This window comes from Pituophis catenifer, unplaced genomic scaffold (assembly GCF_029215685.1).
Source record: "Pituophis catenifer annectens isolate HBS135680 unplaced genomic scaffold, rPitCat1.0.hap2 SCAF_1, whole genome shotgun sequence".
Taxonomy (NCBI): domain Eukaryota; kingdom Metazoa; phylum Chordata; class Lepidosauria; order Squamata; family Colubridae; genus Pituophis; species Pituophis catenifer.
In genome coordinates, this window is record NW_027256881.1 from 232571324 (window position 1) to 232593301 (window position 21978).

General features: G+C 43.7%; 1 protein-coding gene across 1 annotated transcript; it reads left to right on the forward strand.

Annotated features, from left to right (window-relative positions):
• Window positions 1-111: 111 nt before the first annotated feature.
• Window positions 112-21960, forward strand: ANKZF1 (ankyrin repeat and zinc finger peptidyl tRNA hydrolase 1). The gene is made up of 18 exons (XM_070956070.1): window positions 112-186; window positions 660-717; window positions 855-921; window positions 4451-4568; window positions 7710-7807; window positions 8036-8138; window positions 8877-9070; window positions 12879-12994; window positions 14126-14273; window positions 14974-15196; window positions 15568-15732; window positions 18301-18450; window positions 18897-18992; window positions 19243-19495; window positions 19913-20024; window positions 20650-20817; window positions 21601-21671; window positions 21756-21960. The coding sequence occupies exons 4-18, from the start codon at window positions 4454-4456 to the stop codon at window positions 21874-21876; spliced, it is 2133 nt and encodes a 710-aa protein (XP_070812171.1). The 5' UTR covers window positions 112-186; window positions 660-717; window positions 855-921; window positions 4451-4453; the 3' UTR covers window positions 21877-21960.
• The last annotated feature ends 18 nt before the right edge of the window (window positions 21961-21978 follow it).

Sequence of the window (21978 nt, forward strand, 5' to 3'; positions counted from 1 at the left end):
GGGCCGAAGAGGTAGAATCAGGGCGGACCAATGAGAAAGCCGTTGGGCAGGAGGAAGTGAGAAGGCGAGGATTGTCTTGTAAGGGAAACTCACGATGACGGGCGGAAGTGACGTCTCTCACCCGGTGACAGAGTCGACGAGCTCGTGGAGCGGGGGCCCTTCCTTGCTCCGGTGGGCTGTGCGGAGGTATCGGGGGTGGCTTAGGGTGTCGCCTCTCCCCCACACACAACCGAACAGTTGTGGCGCAGGGTAGCTGAGCAAGAAGGGGGTTGTAAGGGTGACAACAGCCAGTTTGGTGGTTTACAGGTTAAGAAAAGTGATTACAGAGGTGTTTTGAATGTTGCCCCTACACTTATTGTGTCTTGATTATAGGGAATACTAAACGGTTGATACAACACGCATAGACAAAGGGTCACAATTTCGACCTGTCTACTAACAAGTGTAAGCTCTTTCAAGGACATTCCCAGCAGTCTTTCCGATTTTGTCTGTTTTACCTGACCTACTTGTTTCCTCCCACCCCCCACCCCATTTTCTATTTATCTCAACTTTGCCAAACAGTTTTATATAGTCCAACATCTACCCCGCATCACGTTATGAAATTGTGTATATTTCTACTTGCAGATTATTGACACAAGGGAACAGTCGTTTTTTTTATCCAGGATTGACTGGCTCTTCTTGCAGTCCACAGTTCACAATTTCCAGCTCCCTAAATCAAAGGTATATTGTCTTTCTTTCACTCTTTTTCATTATCTGCCTTTCATAGTTATACATTATCACTGAAAGATTATATCATTTAGCGATTCTTTTTGTTATAGAAATGCTTTTTCATCATGTATGTTTGTCTTCCTCTCTAGGGTTAATCTCCTTTTACATCTCAGACACAGTTAGTCTTGAGCCAAGGAAAATACCTCACCATCAGTTGTAAGTTCACTGAGCATGCTGCTCAACATTGTTTAATATTAACCCAAATGTTTTACTTTCCATTTTTTATTTTCACAACCAAATTTGTGTTATCTGCATTTCTCAAGGGTATTTTGGCAGTCTTGTTAGTCTAATTGTATTGCATACCATATGCTGCTATGACTTACACCAGGGGTGTCAAACTCAACGCGTGGGGATTGGATCTGGTCAGCGGGGTGCTTAGATCTGGCTCACAGGGCCACCCTGGAAATAGCAAAGGACCGGCCTGCGGTGCCTCTGCCAGTAAAAACGGAGCTTGGGAGGACCAAGCTCTGTTTTCACTGGCAGAGGGTAGCAGGAGGTTTTCACAGCCAAAAATGGAGCTCATGAGGGCCGTCTGTGGCTCTCCTGAGCTCCGCTTTCGCTGGCAGAGGGTTGCAGGAGGCCGTTGCAGCCAAAAACGGAGCTCACAAGGGCTGCCTACAGCTCTCCTAAGCTCCATTTTCGCTGGCAGAGGGTTGCAGGAGGCCATCACAGCCGAAAACGGAGCTCGGGAACCTGTTTTTGCTGGCAGAGTGCTCAGGCCACCACAGGCACTTCCAACATAACTGACATTGAGTTGGCCACGCCCCCTGGCGCCCCCACCCCTCCAAGGTCAAACACAAACCTGATGCAGCCCTCAATGAAATCGAGTTTGACACCTTACACAATCAGTGGCCTAGATGTACTCATAAAAGCAATAACTTCCTCAAATTTTCTTGCTCTCTTCATTATCCATCTTGTTACAGTCATCTGATTCCATGTCCTTGCCTTTTTTGAAACTCGTTTGACATTTCCCTACCTTCAATTCTTCTTTTAAATTTTAAGCAAACATATATACATTCTATATATAATGTTTATTTTCTCTCGATAAATATGTATCATTCTAGAATCCTGTATATAAAAAGTTTTGGTATTGTATATTTACTTTTAAGTCCACTTGTTTATTACAGCTCTCCAATGAATACTCCTATGTAGGAAATAATGTAGGAATACCTATGAATACTCATAGGTATTCCTACATTATTTTTAATTTTTTATTTGTTACCTCTAAATATTTTTCACTTATCCTTTTCCTTTCATTTTTTTCAATTTGTTGGTATTCTTAATTGAGATGATTGCTTGTTCTTTCTTGCAACATACATGCATATTGACTTACAACCATTTAGTGACCATTTGAACTTACAGCAGCATCTCAGGGTCACTGAGAGTAATGGTAGGTCATCCTACCATATCAAGGTAGTGTGGAATAGCATCTTAATCTACTTAGGTAGATTAAGATGTTAGATCTCCAACATCTTAGGTAGATGTTGGCGATCCAGCCATTCCGAGTCTGACAGAGCACAGTTGAGGTCTTTCACTCAATCTTATCTGGTGGCGATGGAGGCGGCGAAACATGTTTACTTTTCCGCCCTCATCGCATCCGCAGATAATCGCCCAGCTGCCCTATTTAGGGTGTTCCGCTCCCCTTTGAATCGGAGCGGGAGATGACCTTATGCGGGGGCGGGCCAAGGAGTATAGCCATCATCTGCGTGACAAGATCGCTCAGATTCAGGATGGGCTGGACTCCAGCTGGGCAGGGTTGGTTGGGGAGGTGACGGCGGGACTGGTGATTTGGGACGAGTTTGATCCTGTTACTCCCGAGGAAGTGGACAGGATCATGGGGAAGCTGAATACCTCCACGTCTTTGTTGGACCCGTATCCCTCCTGGCTCGTTTATTCGGCCCGGGAGGTTACACATGGCTGGATCCAGGCAGTTATTACGGTTTCCTTGGGTGAGGGGAGTTTCCCGGCCGCCTTGAAGGAGGCGGTGGTGAGACCCCTCCTCAAGAAACCGGCCTTGGATCCAGCTATTTTGAATAACTTTCGTCCTGTCTCCAACCTTCGCTTTATTGTGAAGGTTGTTGAGAGTGTGGTGGCACATTAGCTCCCGCTGGCCCTGATGAAACATTATATCTGGACCCGTACCAGTCGGGTTTCAAGCCCAGGTACAGCATGGAGACAGCATTGGTCGCACTGGTGGATGATCTCTGGAGGGTTTGGGACAAGGGATATTCCTCTGTCCTGGTCCTATTAGATCTTTCGGCGGATTTTGATACCATCGACCATGGTATCCTGCTGCGGCGCCTTGAGGGGTTGGAAGTGGGAGGCACTGTTTTACGGTGGTTCTCCTCCTACCTCTCCGGGCGCTCGCAAGCGGTGTTGGCGGGGGGACAGAGGTCTGCCTCGAGGCCCCTTACGTGTGGGGTCCCTCAGGGGTCGGTCCTCTCTCCCCTTCTGTTCAATATTTATATGAAGCCGCTGGGGGAGATCATCTGTGGTTTTGGGGTGGGGTATCATCAGTATGCTGATGATACCCAACTTTTTATAGCCACCCCGAATCAGCCCAGTGATGCCCTCGACGTGATGTCCCGGTGCCTTAAAGTGGTGCAGCTCTGGATGGGGAGGAACAGGCTTCAGCTCAACCCCGCCAAGACAGAGTGGCTGTGGATACCGGCATCCCGGTTCCAAGGGAATATTCCATCGTTGGCTATAGGGGGTGAGGTGTTGCCCCCTGTTGATAGGGCGCGCAACTTAGGCGTCCTCCTGGATTCACGGTTGACTTTTGAAGATCATGTTATGACCGTGACCAGGGGGGCATTTGCCCAGATTCATCTGGTGTACCAGTTGCTCCCCTACCTGGACCGTGATGCCCTACTCACAGTCACCCATGCCCTCGTCACGTCCCAGATCGACTACTGCAATGCTCTCTACATGGGGCTGTCCCTGAAGACCACTCGGAGGCTTCAGTGGTGCAGAATGCAGCCGCGCGGGTAGTAATGGGAGTGTCCCGACACTCTCATGTTACACCTCTCCTGCAGGACCTGCATTGGCTACCGGTTGCCCTCCGGGTGAGATTCAAGGTGCTGGTAATTACCTATAAAGCCCTACATGGCTTAGGCCTGGGGTATTTGGCGGACCATCTGCGGCCAGCGACAGCTCCCCATCACCCGGTGTGTTCCCACAGGGAGGGCCTCCTTGGGGTGCCATTGGCCAGACAATGTCGGCTGGCAACCCGTAGGGAGCAGGCCTTCTCTGTGGGCGCACCTACCCTGTGGAATCAGCTCCCCCTGGAGCTCCGGGTGGCCCCTAACCTTCGCTCTTTCCGCCATGACCTTAAAACATGGTTATTTCACCTGGCTGGTTTGGACTGAAGGGGTTTTAAAGGGGATTTTAATAGTCTTTTTATAATCTTATTTGGTATTTTTAACATTGATTTTGCTTGTTTATTGTTGTGAGCCGCCCTGAGTCCTTCGGAGATTGGGCGGCATACAAGTTTAAATAATAAATAAATAAATAGGTAAGAATGAAATTAGTAGCTCTAGGCATGCTTCTTCCTGTCCTTTTCTACTCCCATTGGAGATGGAGAGAGGTAATTTGTATCACTTTCAGAAGCCCCTGTTGAATTTAAATAACAATTGTCTTTACTGTATATCTGTTCTTGAAATTTGCTGATTTTTCATCTTTTCAGATCATGCAACCTATTGAAACCTTATCTGTCTTTGAGGCTGTTCAGAATACAGCTTTAATGAATGGACTTTGTCTTGTCACTGAATCAACAGAAGATATCACTTCTGTGGCAGTTCCAGGTGCTGAATTTATGAGCAATAAATGTTATAAATGTGGGTGGGGATATTTGGCAAATGGCCACTTTGTTTACCTGATTTTGGTTGGGACAACCATGACCTGGATGACTGAGAATCTCCATAGACATTTACCAGATTTAAAGTCTACTGTTTCAAGTTGAAATTGGTTGTGTTTTCCATTTTAGTTTGCTTATCTAAAGAGGTTCTCTAGAATCCAGAAAATTAATGCTAGAGTTAGCTAGCCAAATTTTATTAGGCCACAGGTGTGTACTACAAATAAATAATTGACTGTTGTTCATATAATAGCTTGATCTTACAGAAACCTTGGACTGTGGAACATTGTGATATACTTGACATTCTTTGAAGTATTGACCGATTTTTTTCCTGTTGCCATTGCCTTGTACTCTTAGAACTACCATGTTGGATTCAACAGTCTGGATGACCACTAAATGGCACTAAATGGCAGCAAAGAATTTGGTTAATAAAACAAAGCCTTTGAACTGGTCAGCTTTACCAAATCCATATCTTATATAGTGGGTTGCAATATAGTTTGACATACAGGTAGAATGGAATATGATCCAGGTAGCTAAAAATTTCCTGTGTTGTCCTGAAATTATAGCAGAAAGAATAATTCTGTAGGGTGTTCCAGGGAAAAGCTTGTTATAACAGATCCTTCTTGGTTAATTCTCAGATATCTGTATTTTATTAAGCATCTTTCTCAAAGCCAATGAAATCACTAGAGTTGACCAAGTGAATGACCTCATTGTTTTCCCACAATGTGACTGTACCTCAGCCAACCTTGAGTTTCTACATTTTCTTCCTGTCCTATTTTGGTCTACCAGTTAAAAACATTAGGAACATCTATTTTTAAGATAAAGTTACCATGTTAACAAAGAATGGTTTCCTTAGTTGTTACAGGGAGCTAAGGTTAATTGTAAACATTAGCTAAAAATAAGCAAATGCTTCTGATCATTTCAGATTATTAAAATAGGAGAAGTGACATGGAGAAAATACAGTCAGGTCCAGAAATATTGGGACATCGACACAATTCTAACATCTTTGGCTCTATACACCACCACAATGGAGTTGGAATGAAACAAACACAATGTGCTTTAACTGCAGACCATCAGCTTTAATTTGAGGGTATGTACATCCAACTCAGGTGAACGGTGTAGGATTTACAGCAGTTTGCATATGTGCCTCCCACTTATTAAGGGACCAAAGGTAATGGGACAGAATAATAATCATAAATAAAACTTTCCCTTCTTAATACTTGGTTGCAAATCCTTTGCAGTCAATCACAGCCTGAAGTCTGGAACGCATAGACATCACTAGATGCTGGGTTTCATCCCTGGTGATGCTCTGCCAGGCCTCTACTGCAACTGTCTTCAGTTCCTGCTTGTTCTTGGGGCATTTTCCCTTCAGTTTTGTCTTCAGCAAATGAAATGCATGCTCAATGGGATTCAGGTCAGGTGATTGACTTGGCCATTGCATAACATTCCACTTCTGTCCCTTCAAAAACTCTTTGGTTGCTTTTGTAGTATGCTTTGGGTCATTGTCCATCTGCACTGTGAAGTGCCGTCCAATGAGTTCTGCAGCATTTGGCTGAATGTGAGCAGATAATATTGCCCAAAACACTTCAGAATTCATCCTGCTGATTTTGTCAGCAGTCACATCATCAATAAATACAAGAGAACCAGTTCCATTGGCAGCCATACATGCCCATGCCATGACACTACCACCACCATGCTTCATTGATACGGTGGTATGCTTAGGATCATGAGCAGTTCCTTTCCTTCTCCATACTCTTCTCTTCCCATCACTCTGGTACAAGTTGATCTTGGTCTCATCTGTCCATAGGATCTTGTTCCAGAACTGTGAAGGCTTTGTTAGATATTGTTTGGCAAACTCTAATCTGGCCTTCCTGTTTTTGAGGCTCACCAATGGTTTACATCTTGTGGTGAACCCTCTGTATTCACTCTGGTGAAGTCTTCTCTTGATTGTTGACTTTGACACACATACACCTATCTCCTGGAGAGTGTTCTTGATCTGGCCAACTGTTGTGAAGGGTGTTTTCTTCACCAGGGAAAGAATTCTTTGGTCATCCACCACAGTTGTTTTCCGTGGTCTCCTGGGTCTTTTGGTGTTGCTGAGCTCACCGGTGCGTTCCTTCTTTTTGAGAATGTCCCAAACAGTTGTTTTGGCCATGCCTAATGTTCTTGCTATCTCTCTGATGGGTTTGTTTTGTTTCTTCAGCCTAATGATGACTTGCTTCACTGATAGTGACAGCTCTTTGGATCTCATCTTGAGAGTTGACAGCACCAGATTCCAAATGCAAATAGCACACTTGAAATGAACTCTGGGCCTTTTATCTGCACATTGTAATTGGGGTAATGAGGGAATATCACACACCTGGCCATGGAACAGCTGAAAAACCAATTGTCCTTTGGTCCTTAATAAGTGGGAGGCACATATGCAAACTGCTGTAAGTCCTACACCGTTCACCTGAGTTGGATGTACATACCATCAAATTAAAGCTGACAGTCTGCAGTTAAAGCACATTGTGTTTGTTTCATTCCAACTCCATTGTGGTGGTGTATAGAGCCAAATATGTTAGAATTGTGTCGATGTCCCAATATTGCTGGACCTGACTGTAGAAATAAACCTGAAATCTTCATGATTAGTATGCAAATTTAGTACATTTATTTCTTTAGCAACTATTTAAAATTAATTTATTACTCTTCTGCTTTTATGTTTTATACATGGGAATATTGCAATCCAGATTTTGAGAGAATGGATTCGGGTTTACAACTGTATGGTTTACTTAACTGTCCTAAAAACAGTTATCAAATTGGATATTGTCACTTAGGTGTCTTGAGTTATGGCCATTATGATTTATGACTGAAATCCAGTCCCAATACTGGTCATAAGTCAAGGAGTAACTGTATATGAATTCATCTTATTAAGCCAAATGACAGGATTGGGTTTTATTAAAAAAATCTGTTTTCATTTTAGTTTTAACACTGGTATAAATCAATTTCTGTCACAGATAATGTGTGACTGATGAAATGCTGTGCTTTTTTTCAGTGCATTTTCATCACATAGTTTTGTGTTATTAGTGCCCATTTTTTGCTGTTCTTGCAGAAACCAAGGAACTCCAGCAAGATAAATTAATCCTAGAAGTATCAGACCGGATGTATTGTTCTGTTTGCTCAAAGGCTTTTGAGAATCGAGATGAACAGGTAGCCATTACTGCAAGTATTTTCTGTATGAACAGGGCAGTCTCTTTTGCTTCAAGTGAAATCTGGGGATTTTAAATTATTCAAACCATTGCAAAGATAGCCATGTATTGATGGGAATTGTTTCTACGTGTAAAGTCATAAAGGCATTTCAGGTTCATTAAGAGTTTTTGCCTATTCATGACAAGAAATTCAGATCAATCTTTTGAACTACTTACTATTTCTATTCAGAAAGAGCATTATCGGCTAGATTGGCATCGCTTCAACCTAAAACAGCGATTGTTGGGACGTCAGATGCTCACAGCTGAAGAATTTGAAGCGAAGACTCAAGCAGGTGAAGAATAATATACAGATAAGAGCCATTTTTGCTTGAGGATTCTGTTAATTCTTATGATTTCAATCAACTAACTTCTGGCCTAGCAGAAAGATTCTAATAATCCAGCTATGAAATTGTTAACAGATTAATGAAAGTGAATCCTTGGAATCACCAATTATGTGTTTATTATTTTTTATCCTACCTCTATTAGTTTATAAATAACTCAAAGCAGCAAACATATATAATACTCCTTCCTTCTCCTGTTTTCCCCACAACAATCCTGTGAGGTGGGTTGGATCGAGTGACTGGCACAAAGTCACCCAGCCGGCTTTCATGCCTAAGGTGGGACTAGAACTCTCCTGGTTTCTAGCTGGGTGACTTCACCACCAGACCACACTGTATATTTAAATACTATACCAATTATCATGATGGGAAACTATATTTCAATAGATGCTACCTAAATCTTTCATATTCAATTAGATTATCTAATGTTCTATTATCATTGTAGTGTTTGAATCCTTTTTATTTTAGTGAAACTTCTATCTAGATAATAGGGATGTTTAATGCTTTAGCTCAAAAAGTCATTTTTACCCAACTGAAATCTTAAGGAGGAAAACTTCTAACATTAATAGTATGGACTAATTCTTTAGCAGAAGCTCTTTGGATTTTGGAGAGAGCAAAAAAAACCCACACACCTTCCAATGATGATATTTCTACCTTGTTATCTTTTTTTTTCCCCTGTTACCTTGTATGCAGATGATGTCTCCAGTATCTCTGGTTCTGATTCCAGTGACTGTGAGTCAACTAGTGAATCTGAATCACAATCTTGTCTGAACGGTGAAAGAAAAGGAACCAGCTACTTCAATCCACGCTCTCAACGTGTATTGTTCAAAAACTCTGAAGCCCAACTCATTTCGGTCTTTCGCTGTGTACTGCTAAACACTACAAAGGCATGTCAGAAAACACTATGGCTAAGAGCCGACTTGGTCTTATTCTAGCTTTTTCCTTTTTTAATCACTAGTTGCCCATTAGCAAATGAAGCACTTAAGTTTTCAGCTGTAAAACACAAAAGGACGCACATTGGACATCCGATCCAGGTTTTAAGTCGTCCAGTGTATGCTGCAGTATTATTAACTGCTTTTGTTTTTTCCACCTAGTTTTCTGCTTTCATGGGCTGCAGCCTCCCTTCCAAGCATTTTGAGTCTCTGACCAATATTGTTATCTCATCTATCTGAGGTTGCTCTTCAGTTCTTGTGGTCAATACATTAGAATACAGCTAGTCCTAATTTAGCAGCCACGATTAGGACTGGCAGCTTGATCATTAAGCAAAGTGATCGCTCAGTGAAAGCATAACTTCAGCTTTTCTTTGTTTTACAGACCTATAAAAGTCATAAATGTAATAAAAAAGTTACTGTTTCATCACTGATGTGTGAACAGTTGGTAAATGAGGCAGTTGCTAAACAATGATTACCAATATCTCTGTCAATTGCCCTAGTTTTTTTATTGTGATTTTTCTCTGCCAACTTATTTCTAACAGGGATGTTTATGAACTAAAAACATGTTTTTTAAAAAACTTGGAACCAAATAGCCCTTTCAAAATCATTCTAAGTTGGCTATGTGTTAACAAAGCAAGTCCCATATTGTCCCACTTTGCAATTTTCCCTCACTGAAATTATTTTTCCCGCCTCATGGTTACAGTTTCCTAGGAAAGAATAGTCTTTTTCTGTGGGATGAATGGTTGCAGTTTTCCAACTTCCCATGTTCTTCTGTGGAAAAGAACACCTTTTTGGAAGCACTGTTCTTTACTTTTGTATTTATGTTGCTTGGAAATGCAGAACTTCCTTATCGTACATAAAAACCTTAACATTATAAAGGCTATTATAAAGGAAAGTCTTTATAATCGAGGGAGGCTACTGTATCTGAGATAGCTGGATGTGAGTCCCTCCTTGTGAGGTGGGGTCGTGGGGTGCAGATGGGTTTGCTGATTGCGTACCTGGCTCCCTGCCACGTAGTGGCGGCCCTGCCCGAGCTGCTCAATGTAATAGTCGGGGTGGCGGTGGATACCCCCAGACTTATGGTCATGGGGGATTTCAACCTGCCATCTGTCGGTGAAACGTTGGAGGCAGCCCGGGAGTTCATGGCTTCCATGACGGCCATGGACCTGACCCAGTTAGTTCAAGGCCCTACTCACACGGGGGGGACACACTCTGGACTTGATTTTTGTCTCTGGTCAGTGGTTGAATGGTCTAGAAACAGGGGACATAGTCATCGAGCCCTTGTCATGGTCAGATCATTCTCTCCTTCGACTAGACTTTCGAGCCGCTACCCCCCGCCGCAGGGAGACAGAACCGACTAGGTGGTTCCGTCCCAGGCGCCTGATGGATCCGGATAGGTTCCTGATGGAGCTTGGGCCATTCCCTGAGGCTCTGGCTCATGATTCGACTGAAGAACTGGTGGCCGCTGGAGCTTTGGACCACGTCGTGCCTTTGCGGCCTCTGACCCAGTGCCGATCCCAATTGACTCCCTGGTTTTCTGAGGAGCTGAGGGAGATGAAGCACCGGAAAAGACACCTGGAGAGCGATTGGAGGGCCAGCCGCTCCGAATCTGACCGAACACTGGTGAGGTCTCATATTAAGATCTACCTAGTGGCAATAAGAGTGGCAAAATCTAATTATTTTTCCGCTCTTATTGCGTCTGCAGAGAACCGCCCAGCCGCCCTGTTTAGGGTGACCCGCTCCCTTCTTCATTTGGGAGCGAGAGAAGACCCCTTGCAGGGAAGGGCTGAGGATTTTGTGCAATACCTGCATGACAAAATCGCTCAGATTCGGGAAGGCTTGGACTCCAATTGGGTAGGTTCAGATGGGGTGACGGAGGTGGGTCTTGAGAGTGCTATCTGGGAGGAGTTTGACCTTGTGACTTCCGAGGACGTGGACAGGATGCTGGGTAGGCTTAGCGCTGCCACATGTTTATTGGACCCGTGTCCCTCCTGGTTGGTGCTGGCCTCCCGGGCGGTCACACAAGGCTGGCTCCAGGTGATTATTAACGCTTCTTTGAGTGAGGGTTTCTTCTCTCCCGCCTTGAAAGGGGCGGTGGTGAGGCCCCTCCTCAAGAAGCCTTCCCTGGACCCGGCTGTATTAGTGAACTATCGTCCAGTCTCCAACATCTGCTTTGTGACGAAGGTTGTTGAGAGTGTGGTGGCGCGACAACTTCCCCAGTACCTGGATGAAGCTGTTTATCTAGTGCCATACCAGTCGGGCTTCGGGCCGGGGTACAGCACGGAAACGGCATTGGTCGCATTGGTTGATGATCTCTGGAGGGCTCGGGACAGGGGTTGCTCCTCTGTCCTGGTCCTATTAGACCTCTCAGCGGCTTTTGATACCATCGACCATGGTATCATGCTGCATTGGTTGGAGGGGTTAGGAGTGGGGGGCACAGTGTTGCAGTGGTTCTCCTCCTTCTTCTCTGACCGTACGCAATCTGTGTTGGCAGGGGGACAGAGATCAACCTCGAGGCGCCTTGTTTGTGGGGTGCCGCAAGGGTTGGTCCTCTTGCTCCTCCTGTTCAACATTTATGTGAAGCCGCTGAGTGAGTGGTTTTGGGGTGAAGTTCCATCAGTACGCTGATGACATTCAGCTGTACATCTCCACCCCGGACCACCCCAATGATGCCCTTGACGTGATGTCCCGGTGCCTGGAGGCTGTGCGGATCTGGATGGGGAGAAACAAGCTCAGACTCAACCCCTCCAAGACCGAATGGCTGTGGTTTTCGGCGTCCGGTATAGCCAGCTGGCTCCAATGCTGACTATTGGGGGTGAGACCTTGGCCCCCTCAGAGAGGGCTCGCAACTTGGGTGTTCTTCTGGATGCACGGCTGTCTTTAGAAGATCATATGATGGCTGTGGACAGGGGGGCTTTTTATCAGGTTCACCTGATTCACCAGTTGCGTCCCTTTCTGGACCGGGACGCCTTGCGCACAGTCACTCATGCCCTCGTTCACCTCCCATCTGGACTACTGTAATGCTCTCTACATGGAGCTCCCCTTGAAGAGCACTCGGAGGCTCCAACTGGTCCAGAATGCGGCCACGCAGGTGATTATGGGAGTGACACTGTGCACCCATGTAACACTTCTCCGCAAGCTGCACTGGCTCCCGGTGGTCTTCCGGGTATGGTTCAAGGTGTTGGTTACCACCTTTAAAGCGCTCCATGGCTTAGGACCTGGGTACGTACGAGATCGCCTTCTGCCACCGATAGCCCCCCACCAGCCAATACACTCCCACAGAGAGGGACTCCTCAGGGTGCCGTCGGTCAAATAATATTGACTGGTGACACCCAGGGGGAGAGTCTTCTCTGTGGGGGCACCTGCCCATTGGAATGAATTGCCCCCGGAGATTTGCATGATCCCCGACCTACGTACCTTTCGCCGTGCCCTTAATACTCTATTGTTTCAACAGGCTGGGCTGGCTTAGAAAATGAATTTTAATTGGGTGTTTGTAGTTTTTTAATATAAGGGCCAAATTTTTAATATATTTTAAACCATTTTTAAATTTTATGGGTATGTTGTTTTAGTATACCACCGAGTCTTTTGGGAGAAAGGCGGTATAAAAATTTAAATAAATAAATAAATAAACATTTCTCTGGAGGCCAAGAATATCCTAAAGATTCCAAACAGCCATTTTGCAGGTGTGTGTGTGTGTGTGTGTGTGTGTGTGTGTGTTGCTTAGTTTAACCTTTCACTAACTGAAGAGGTTCTGTATCTCCAGGGCAGTTTGGAAGAGCCTGCAGAGCTAGTGGCTTCCCTTCAGAGGCAGAACCCAAGAACCTCTTGGGTTATCCTGATGGCTGGTGGAGGTCACTTTGCTGGAGTGGTTTTTCAGGGGTAAGAAATGGAGGATCTTGCTGTTATCGGGACGTGTATTGTCTTCTCTGCACTGTAAATCAAATCTGTTAGAAGGCTGAAGGACACCATGGCCTTGCGCATACCTAACACTAAAGCATCCTTGATTTAATTTTTGCTCAGATTATTTGGCTTGTTCTACCGGTATAAATCATGTACTACAGTTTATTGAGGCAATGGATGGATGGATGGGTGGGTGGGTGGATGGATGGAGACAGACAGACAGATCGACTGATTGATCTGTACTGCATATGCACATTATGGACACTGGCTTAGCTTTTTCTGAAGCAAGAAGGGTGATTAAAAAGAAAGGAGATTTCTCAGGCAAGCAGCATATATGAGAATTCTCCCTGGATGGAGGAATCCTTCTTCCCCACCGCCCCAATCCTTGAATTTATCACTCTTATTTCAGTCCTCTTGGGGATTAAATCAATTAAAATGAAACCCAGTTTCACTCCCTGTGACCCAGGATTTCAGAAGTCATTTTAAAATTTTGATTAGATAAGAAGAGAATGCTACATGTAATTAGCTTGAATTATAGGACCATAGGTATTCTTTTTCTTTTAAATGCAACATTTTGTAGTAAAAAAACTCTAAGAGTTGTTTTGCGTATATGTATACATCCACACATATACAGGAACACTGAGTTACAGTTCATTCCTTTTTTGCTTAGATCCAACAATTGGAATTTATGTAAGATACTATATAGTATCTATTTCCTTCAGGCAAACATTACAAGTGTTTGTATATGTTAGCAGAGAGGAATTAAAGTATTAAAAGAAGACAGAACTGTAATAGGGAAGCTGCCACTGTGCCTCTGTCAAGCTGCCTTTCCTTTCATTGCAGGCTGTCTCTGATAAAATATGGGGAAATAGCCTAAGTTTCCAGGCTAGTACTGATGTTGATGTCATGACAATTCACATAAGGGAGAGAATTGGTGGAAAAGGGAATGGTATATTAGGATATTTTACACATTTGTGTAACAAAGGAAGATGTCTGTCTCTGTCTCTGTCTCTCTCTCTCAGCTAGAACCTGAATTCATTTCATTGTGTAGTTTCTTAATGGTACTAAGTATTTACTTCTGCTGAAGGTTTATATTCTCTCTGTTCCCAGGAATGAGATATTGGCACACAAAACTTTCCATCGGTACACGGTGCGAGCTCGACGAGGTACAGGCCAAGGAATGAGGGATGCTCAGGGGACAATGCCAAAATCTGCTGGCGCCTCATTACGGCGCTACAATGAGGCTGCTCTCCTTAAAGTAAGTCCACAGCCAAGAGGGAACCTGCAAAGTGAGAGGTTTCAAGGGGTCTTGGATCCTTCGTATGGCCCTATTTTAGAGTGAGATTGCCCAGGTCTTCATGGAGAAAAAAATAATAATTTTGTGGGCCTGTCCAGCCAAGTAATGAAACATAAATATAGATGGATCATTATAGCTTAGCTACACGAATTCATCTTTTTGCAGTTTCTGCATATCAGTATGCTTTCTGCTGGAACATTTGAACTGTGTCTGCATTCCTGTCAGCCCTTTGAGATAGTCCAGGCAAGAAGCACAAACCATCAATACTAGCTCTAGCTTTATTGTAAGGTTACAGTAACAGAATCTTGCAAGTCTGAACGTACTTTTCTCCCCTCTAACGTACTAGAAAACTAAGGAGGTTCTCTTCTGAGACACCACCCGTACCCCTTTTTCTTTTTGTGGGCTGTGATACCTCTTACGCAATAGTTATCTAGCTGCAGCTCTTTCTCCTGCTTACAAGATCATTGTCACAGACCATTATAATTCCCTCTCTGAGGGATGTTAAAAAAGATTCTGTGGGAAAAGAAAATACCCGGATCTCTTGAATCACATTTTGCATTTAAGCTGCAAACCAGTGCTTATCGTAGTACCCTGCTGCTAAACTGGCTCACACTGATATTGAATATTGTGCATGAGTTGTTCCTATTATATTTTTTTACAGGAGATTCAGGAGCTGCTAACAAGCTGGACAAGTTATTTAAAAGAAGCAGAGTGCATCTTCCTTCGTGCTCCACACAATAACCAAGCTCTCTTCTTTAGCAGCAAGCATGGCCCTCTTCTGCGATGTGACCCACGTATCCGGCGTATTCCTTTCAGCACCCGAAGAGCCACCTTCCGTGAGGTGGAACGGGTCCATGGGACTTTAAGCAGTCTGCTGGTATATGGTGAGCTGTCATTTAATTTTTCTCTGTTGTTGGCTTGACTTTTAGCACTTGAAAGATATTTTTTTTGGTCTGTAATGCATTGCCAGTCAAATAATTAAACTTTCTCTGGAATGGTTTCTTTATTCCCTTCAGCACCACCCAAATACTTGTAACTGTACCTTAAAAACTTTGCAAGTAGTTTTCTTAGTCTTATCCCAGTATATTGGAGTTCTGTTCTGTTCTGTCCTGCTCTTGTAAGTTTTCCATTCTGTTATAGAAATTTAACCCAAAACTATGCCATTCAGGTGCTATTGGAAGTGTAATCTCAATTTGAGCATTTTAAGAGGAAAGAAACAAGTAAATTAAAATTACATTCTGATTTTTTTTTTAAGGAAATAATACAACAGTGGCAGATCTGACTAGTTCTCCTCGGAAGACCTGGAAAAAAGTAACTCGTAAGGATGAAGCATCTACACAGCCTTCTGGCACTAGTGAGGAGGGCAGCCATTTTGAAGCTGAAGGAATACATTCCTATTCTGTCACCCTTCCTGATCAGTGTAGGTATCTTCTGCATCCTTTCTTTCTGACTTCTGGTGTACAGAATGAAGAGTACAAGTAGTGCTCAACTTACAACCGTTCATTTAGTGACCATTCAAAATTACATTGAAAAAAAGTGACTTATGACCATTTTTCACACGACCTTTGCAGCATCTCCATGGTCATGTGATCAAAATTCAGATGCTTGGCAATTGGTTCATATTTATGACCGTTGCTGTGTCCCAAGCACATGTGATCCCCTTTGACAACCTTCTGACAAGCAGTCATGGGGAAGCCAGATTCACTTAACAACTGAGGGAAATGAAGCGCCGGAAAAGACGCCTGGAGAGCGGTTGGAGGGCCAGTCTCGCTGAATCTGATCGAACACTGGTAAGGTCGCATATTAAGGCCTACCTAGTGGCGATAAAGACGGCAAAGTCTAACTACTTTTCCGCCTGCTATTGCTGCTACCGACGACCTCCCATCGACCCGTGCGCTCCCACAGAGAGGGCCTCCTCAGGGTGCCATCAGCCAAACAATGTAGGCTGGTGGCCCCCAGGGGGAGGGCCTTCTCTGTGGGGGCTCCCACCCTCTGGAATCAGTTGCCCCCGGAGATAAGAAGAATCCATGACCTCAATGCCTTCCGTCGTTCCCTGAAAACCTATCTTTTTCAGCAAGCCGGGTTGGCTTAGAACAAATTTTTAAATTCTTTTAATTAGTTTGTGATTCTTAACTTCGGGCCAAAATTTATATATATTTTAAATGTTTTAATATTTGTATTCTATGTTTTTTATCTTGGCTGTACACCGCCCTGAGTCCTCAGGGAGAAGGGCGGTATATAAATTGGAAATTAAATTAAATTAAATTAAACTGGGTACTATCATCAACTTCAGTCATTCACTTAACAGCTGAGGCAAGAAAGGTCATAAAATGGGGCAAAACTCACTTAACAACAGAAAATTTGGATTCAATTGTAGTTGTAAGTCAAGGATTACCTGCATTACAGGTATTGAAGTTAACAAATATCCACAGCTGAATACTGTGCCCGTTTGGCTTAATAGCTGCCACACTAGCAAGGTCAATGCTAGACTAAATGATACAATGAGGATCATAAGCGGTTGTATAAAATCTAACTCCTACTTGCTGGCTCCCCATCTAGAGCCACATTGCACCACCAGCTCTACGAAGGCAGGAAGCCTTAGTGAAGGAGTACAACAAAATTTTGAGAAACCCACTTTTTCCTGTGCATGCTGATCTTCCTCATCTATCAATTGGCAGGCTTAAATCTCTGGCACTCGCTCAACAGCTGTCTAACAACTTTTGACATTAACACACAGTGGAAAGCCAAATGGGCTGCTGAATGCCCAGATAAGGCAGTTACATAGATGACCCTACACAAAAGATGTCAGGTTTTGACCTTCCTCGCCAGCATTGGTCAACTCTGAACAGGATCTGTACCCAACATTTATTTTTATTTTTATTAATCATATTTCTATGCCGCCCATTCTCCGAGGACTCTCGGTGGCTTACACCAAAGACAGTATACTAAATAGCATATTGCCCCCAACTATCTGGGTCCTCATTTACCCACCTCAGAAGGATGGAAGGCTAAGTCAACCTTGAGCCAGTGAGATTTGATCTGCTGATCTGCTGAACTAGCAGTCAGCTGAAGTAGCTGCAATACAGCATTCTAACCACTGCGCCACCTCGGCTCTATATATGGTGTCTGCTAGGATTCATTGTTCAAATGAGGTCTTGTCTCTACCCTTCATTGTACTGTGGACTGCTTGACAAAATATCCATCACATCGTGTGTCAGGGTTCCAAGTAACACCCCCAACGAAAGAAGACTCCGAGGCTAGAAGTTCCTCAAAGTTCCACTTTATTAGAGATGTCATATTGGCACATCTGGGAAAACCTGAATCTGAAAGCTTCCAGGTTTTCCCTACCCAAAAGAAAGTCAAAGTCCCTTCCCCTGCACCCACATGCCCATCACATAGTCCAATCAATGCACCATCCCAACTGGAGATGCCTCCCGGTCACGCCACTCCAGGTGCAGGCAGAATGTCCTTGACTCTCAGAGAAAGGAATGTTATTATGGCTAGATATCTCCACCACTCTATGCAATTCCCGCCTCCCAGTTTCCCACAGCACTTTGGCAGCCCTGAAGATCCAAAGAAAAAGATGGCCTCCAGGGCTGACATTGTGTCCGAATGTCCATCAAGAGCTTACACTGGCCCAATGTTTGATTTTTTCAACATAGACCACCCTGTCCTTGAATGGCTGGGTGGACTGGACATGAACATTTGAACCACTATAAATCCATGTATTTGCCATATGCTAAATAAATAAATACTGGGGATTTTGCCTAGAGTGGTTAGTAGCCTAATGAGAAGTCCCTGGAGGAAAATGTTTCAGGCAGCACAGAGTTTACTAACGTATAGGGTGTGATCATAGCAGACTTTAATAATGACTGATGGCATACAGTGAATAATATGAAACAACAAATGTAACCAGTTCTTTCTCTTCCCCCTCTCCCCATTCTCATCTGGAAATGAGAAGACCGAGCTATGCTTTTTTTTTTTACAGGCTCTGTAGCAAGGATAGAGGAAGAAGAAGTGGGGGAAGAAAATCTGGAACTGGTGGAAGAGACACTAAATTTATTAGATTTACGTGAATTTGAGGTGACACCAAAACAGAATCGCAAAAAGAGGAGGAGGAAACCCAAGACACCGCCAAGTAAGTGACTGAAATAATGACCCTACTTTTAATATACCTATTAGGTTTATTGCTTTGTGGAATGATCTTCCAAGGATAGCAAGCAGGACAAGACTAGATTGACTTTTTTGGCAGATCCTTCTTTTTATAGTCTTGCAAACCAAGACAAGGAGCCAATGAACTATAGGTTCTGGGCAAAGAGTCTGCTAAGAGGTTGGTGGTCTCTTGAAACATCATCTGAGTCGCCTAGAGTAGGAGATGCTCTGTAGCCTTCAGATGTTGCTGAACTGCAATTCTTGATTTCCCAGCCAGCATGGCTAGCGATAAGGAAAGTTAGAATTTGCAGGTTAGCAAATCCCAGGTATAATCTCATCTGTTTTTAAATCCTACTGGTGCTAAAATATTAGGCAAGGATTTAAGAGGACTGATTAAAATCAGGGAATCTTCTACTATGTGTTCTGAAACAGAGTCTAACATGGAGACTTCAGGAAGTGTTGAACCCAGTACCTCAGTATGTAGAGGACCAGAGTCAACTGAGGTCCAAGAACAGCAAGAGTCTCAAGGTGAGTTTGGGAGCATGTGTGGGCCTTTATTCTAGACTATGATCCTGTGCTGGCAGGTTGGATCTGTGGTTAGATGCTTTTGGATTGTGGGGGCAGGAGTGTTGTATGTTGTTTTGTACTGATGATTTTATTGTGTTAGCTGCCCAGAAGCACTTTTTATGGAATGGGCAGCTATATAAATCCCAATCATCTCATCTTTCCAAATAATAATCTCAAATGCACCTGGAACATACTTTTCGCTTCCTCCCAGATGCTCCCAGCACAACTCTGCAAGATGCCTTATTTACAGCATGTAAAATGGGAGACATCGGAGCCCTACAGCATCTTCTGGGAATGGCTGATAATACAACAGATAACAGTGAGTGCAGCGATAAAGTCACAAAACAGTTGCTCAACGCATCCCTGGATGAGAGTGGCTGGACTGTTTTGCATGTGGCGGCAGCAGCAGGAAGAACTGCAGTTGTGCGGCTCTTGTTGGAGAGTGGGGCTGACCCTGCCATCAGGTAATGTCCATCAGGAGAGGGATATATTGAGGCCTGAGTTAGCCCCAGTCTTAAACTGTATTTAGTCTCTGCGTGGGATCTGACTTGCAAACTTAGCAATAAGCAGCTGAGATAAGCAACATTAAGTTCTTCTGTCGCATCTCCACCAGTGTCTTAGTTTCCCTTCCAGTCATTATGGGTTCAGGATTTTCATAAATATAAGGAATTAATACTTTACAAGAGCCAAGGTATTCAAAATTGTTTTGGCATATTTACATGGAGGTTTCCGAGTAGCAAACTAGAAGAGAGTTGTCCTATTTCATAGCTGGAAAAGTTTCCCCATCTCTTTGTCTCAGCAATGATTATCTTGAAGATGCTCCTTCTTGTAAGTGTTCTATGACTTTTGCTTTATAAATCACCCACTGTTTTATACGCCAGGGACAGAAAAGAACAGCCTCCATACTGTGTGTCTACCAACAAGCAAACCCGTAATGAATTCCGTAGATTCATGGGTGAACAGCCAGAGAGATATGACTACACCCGAGCTCAGGTGAGTAGAGACAAGGTTTTGACCAGGGGTCGGCAACCCGCGGCTCTGGAGCCGCATGTGGCTCTTTCATCCCTCTGCTGTGGCTCCCTGTCGCCGGTCGGCTCCACAATTGATAGGCCTTTCGGTTAGGACAGGTAGAGAAAAAGTAGGCCGTGCTAGGAGGAGACTCTATGGTGGGGGAACCGACTTCCAGTCAGCAGAGGAAAAAGGACACCGTGCTAGGAGGAGACTGTATGATGGGGGAACCAGACTTCCGGTTGGCTCCAGAATTGAATGGGGGGCTTCTGGTTAGGCTTTGTGGCTCTTTGAGTGTTTAAGGTTTCGGACCCCTGGTCTTGACCAACTTAGTCAGGGAGGAATGATGGAAATTGACATCCATCAGCTAAAATGCCACCCATTGGATGCCCATTAATGAAGGTCATCTTTAGGTATGGAGAACTTTAAATTTTTGATTCAGTTGCCTAATCTAGATCTTGTCTAAGAAGCATTCATACAGTGATGGAGAGGAAAGCTTTGCACAGGATATAGAGAAGATTAATGTCTTCTTTAAGTTCATCTCTCTTTTTTTTTTGCTATTGGGATCTCCTCCTGTTCTGCTTGATTCACATATGCAATATAACCACAGGTGCCTGGCCCTCTAACTGCAGAAATGGAAGCCAGACAAGCAGAACGCCGACGAACACAGAAAGCCCTACGGAAGCAGCGAGAACGAGAAGACCGTGAAGCACAATTACTTCTGGAGCAAGAACAGGAAGAGAAAAAGCGGTTTGCCCTGCTCAGTGATCGCGAGAAGGTTAGGGCTTAAAATGGCTTAAAAAGTGATAGCAGTTTTCATTCGTGTTTACTGAAATGTTCTGCTGCAATATGGCAATAGCACCTAGACTTACATAGCACCCCATAGTGCTTTACAGCACTCTCTGAGTGGTTTACAGAGTCAGCATATTGCCCCCAACAGCTCATTACACCCATGTAACATTGCTACTAGAAGTTATTTTAGCCTTCCAGTAAGATTCAATAGGATCCAGGGTTCTGCTTATCACTTTTAAAGCTTTACATGGCCTAGTAGTAGTAAACTTGCAGAACCACCTTCTCCAAAGAACATCTACCCACTCCACACACTCCCATAGAGAGAGCATGCCCCAGGTTCCCTCGCTTAAATTTTGCCACTTTATGGAAACTATATTGTAAGCATATCTTTTGGAAGGCTGCGTCTGTGCTCTGAAATAATCCCCCACCCACCCTAGGAGAGGTTTTTTCCATAGGCAAAGTTACTTTTTGATTGTTTTTTATTGTGCTTAGTTGCCATTTTATATTGATAAATTGTTTACATTAGTATTATATGATTCTTTTAGTTTGTTTATTTTATGTTGTATGTTACTCCTAGTTATATTTTGTTAGGTAGCCTTATAAATCCAATAGATTAGACATGTAGGAAATTCTTTTATAGTTTGACATAATGTCCAAATTCTTTCATCAACATTTTGAGACTGTTTATGCATTGAACTTCATACAGAAAGATGGAGGCCATTCTTTTTCTATACAGTGACCTTTTCCTAAATGTTTATTTTCATTCTAGCGTGCTCTGATGGCTGAGAGGAGATTTGCTTCCCAATTAAAAGACTCTGGTGCATCTTTGACCAATACCAGGTATTTTGGGAGGGTGGAAACTTCCTAAGAAATAATTCTTTGTGTAAAAAAACCCGTGTAATTTTTCATCTTTTGTATCTGTAGGCGCTGCTGGTTTTGCGGGGAATCTCTACTGGGTTGCATTCCTTTCCATTATCTTGACTTCTCCTTCTGCTCCACAAATTGTCTCCAAGTCCATCGACGGGGGAAAACTGCCCCATCCTAGCTGGAAGTTTTGCTTTGGCATCAAGGGACTACAACAGAAATCCCACCCTGGGACTGTTATCATTTTAGAATGGGAAAGATTAAGCACAGCAGGGAAGTCACA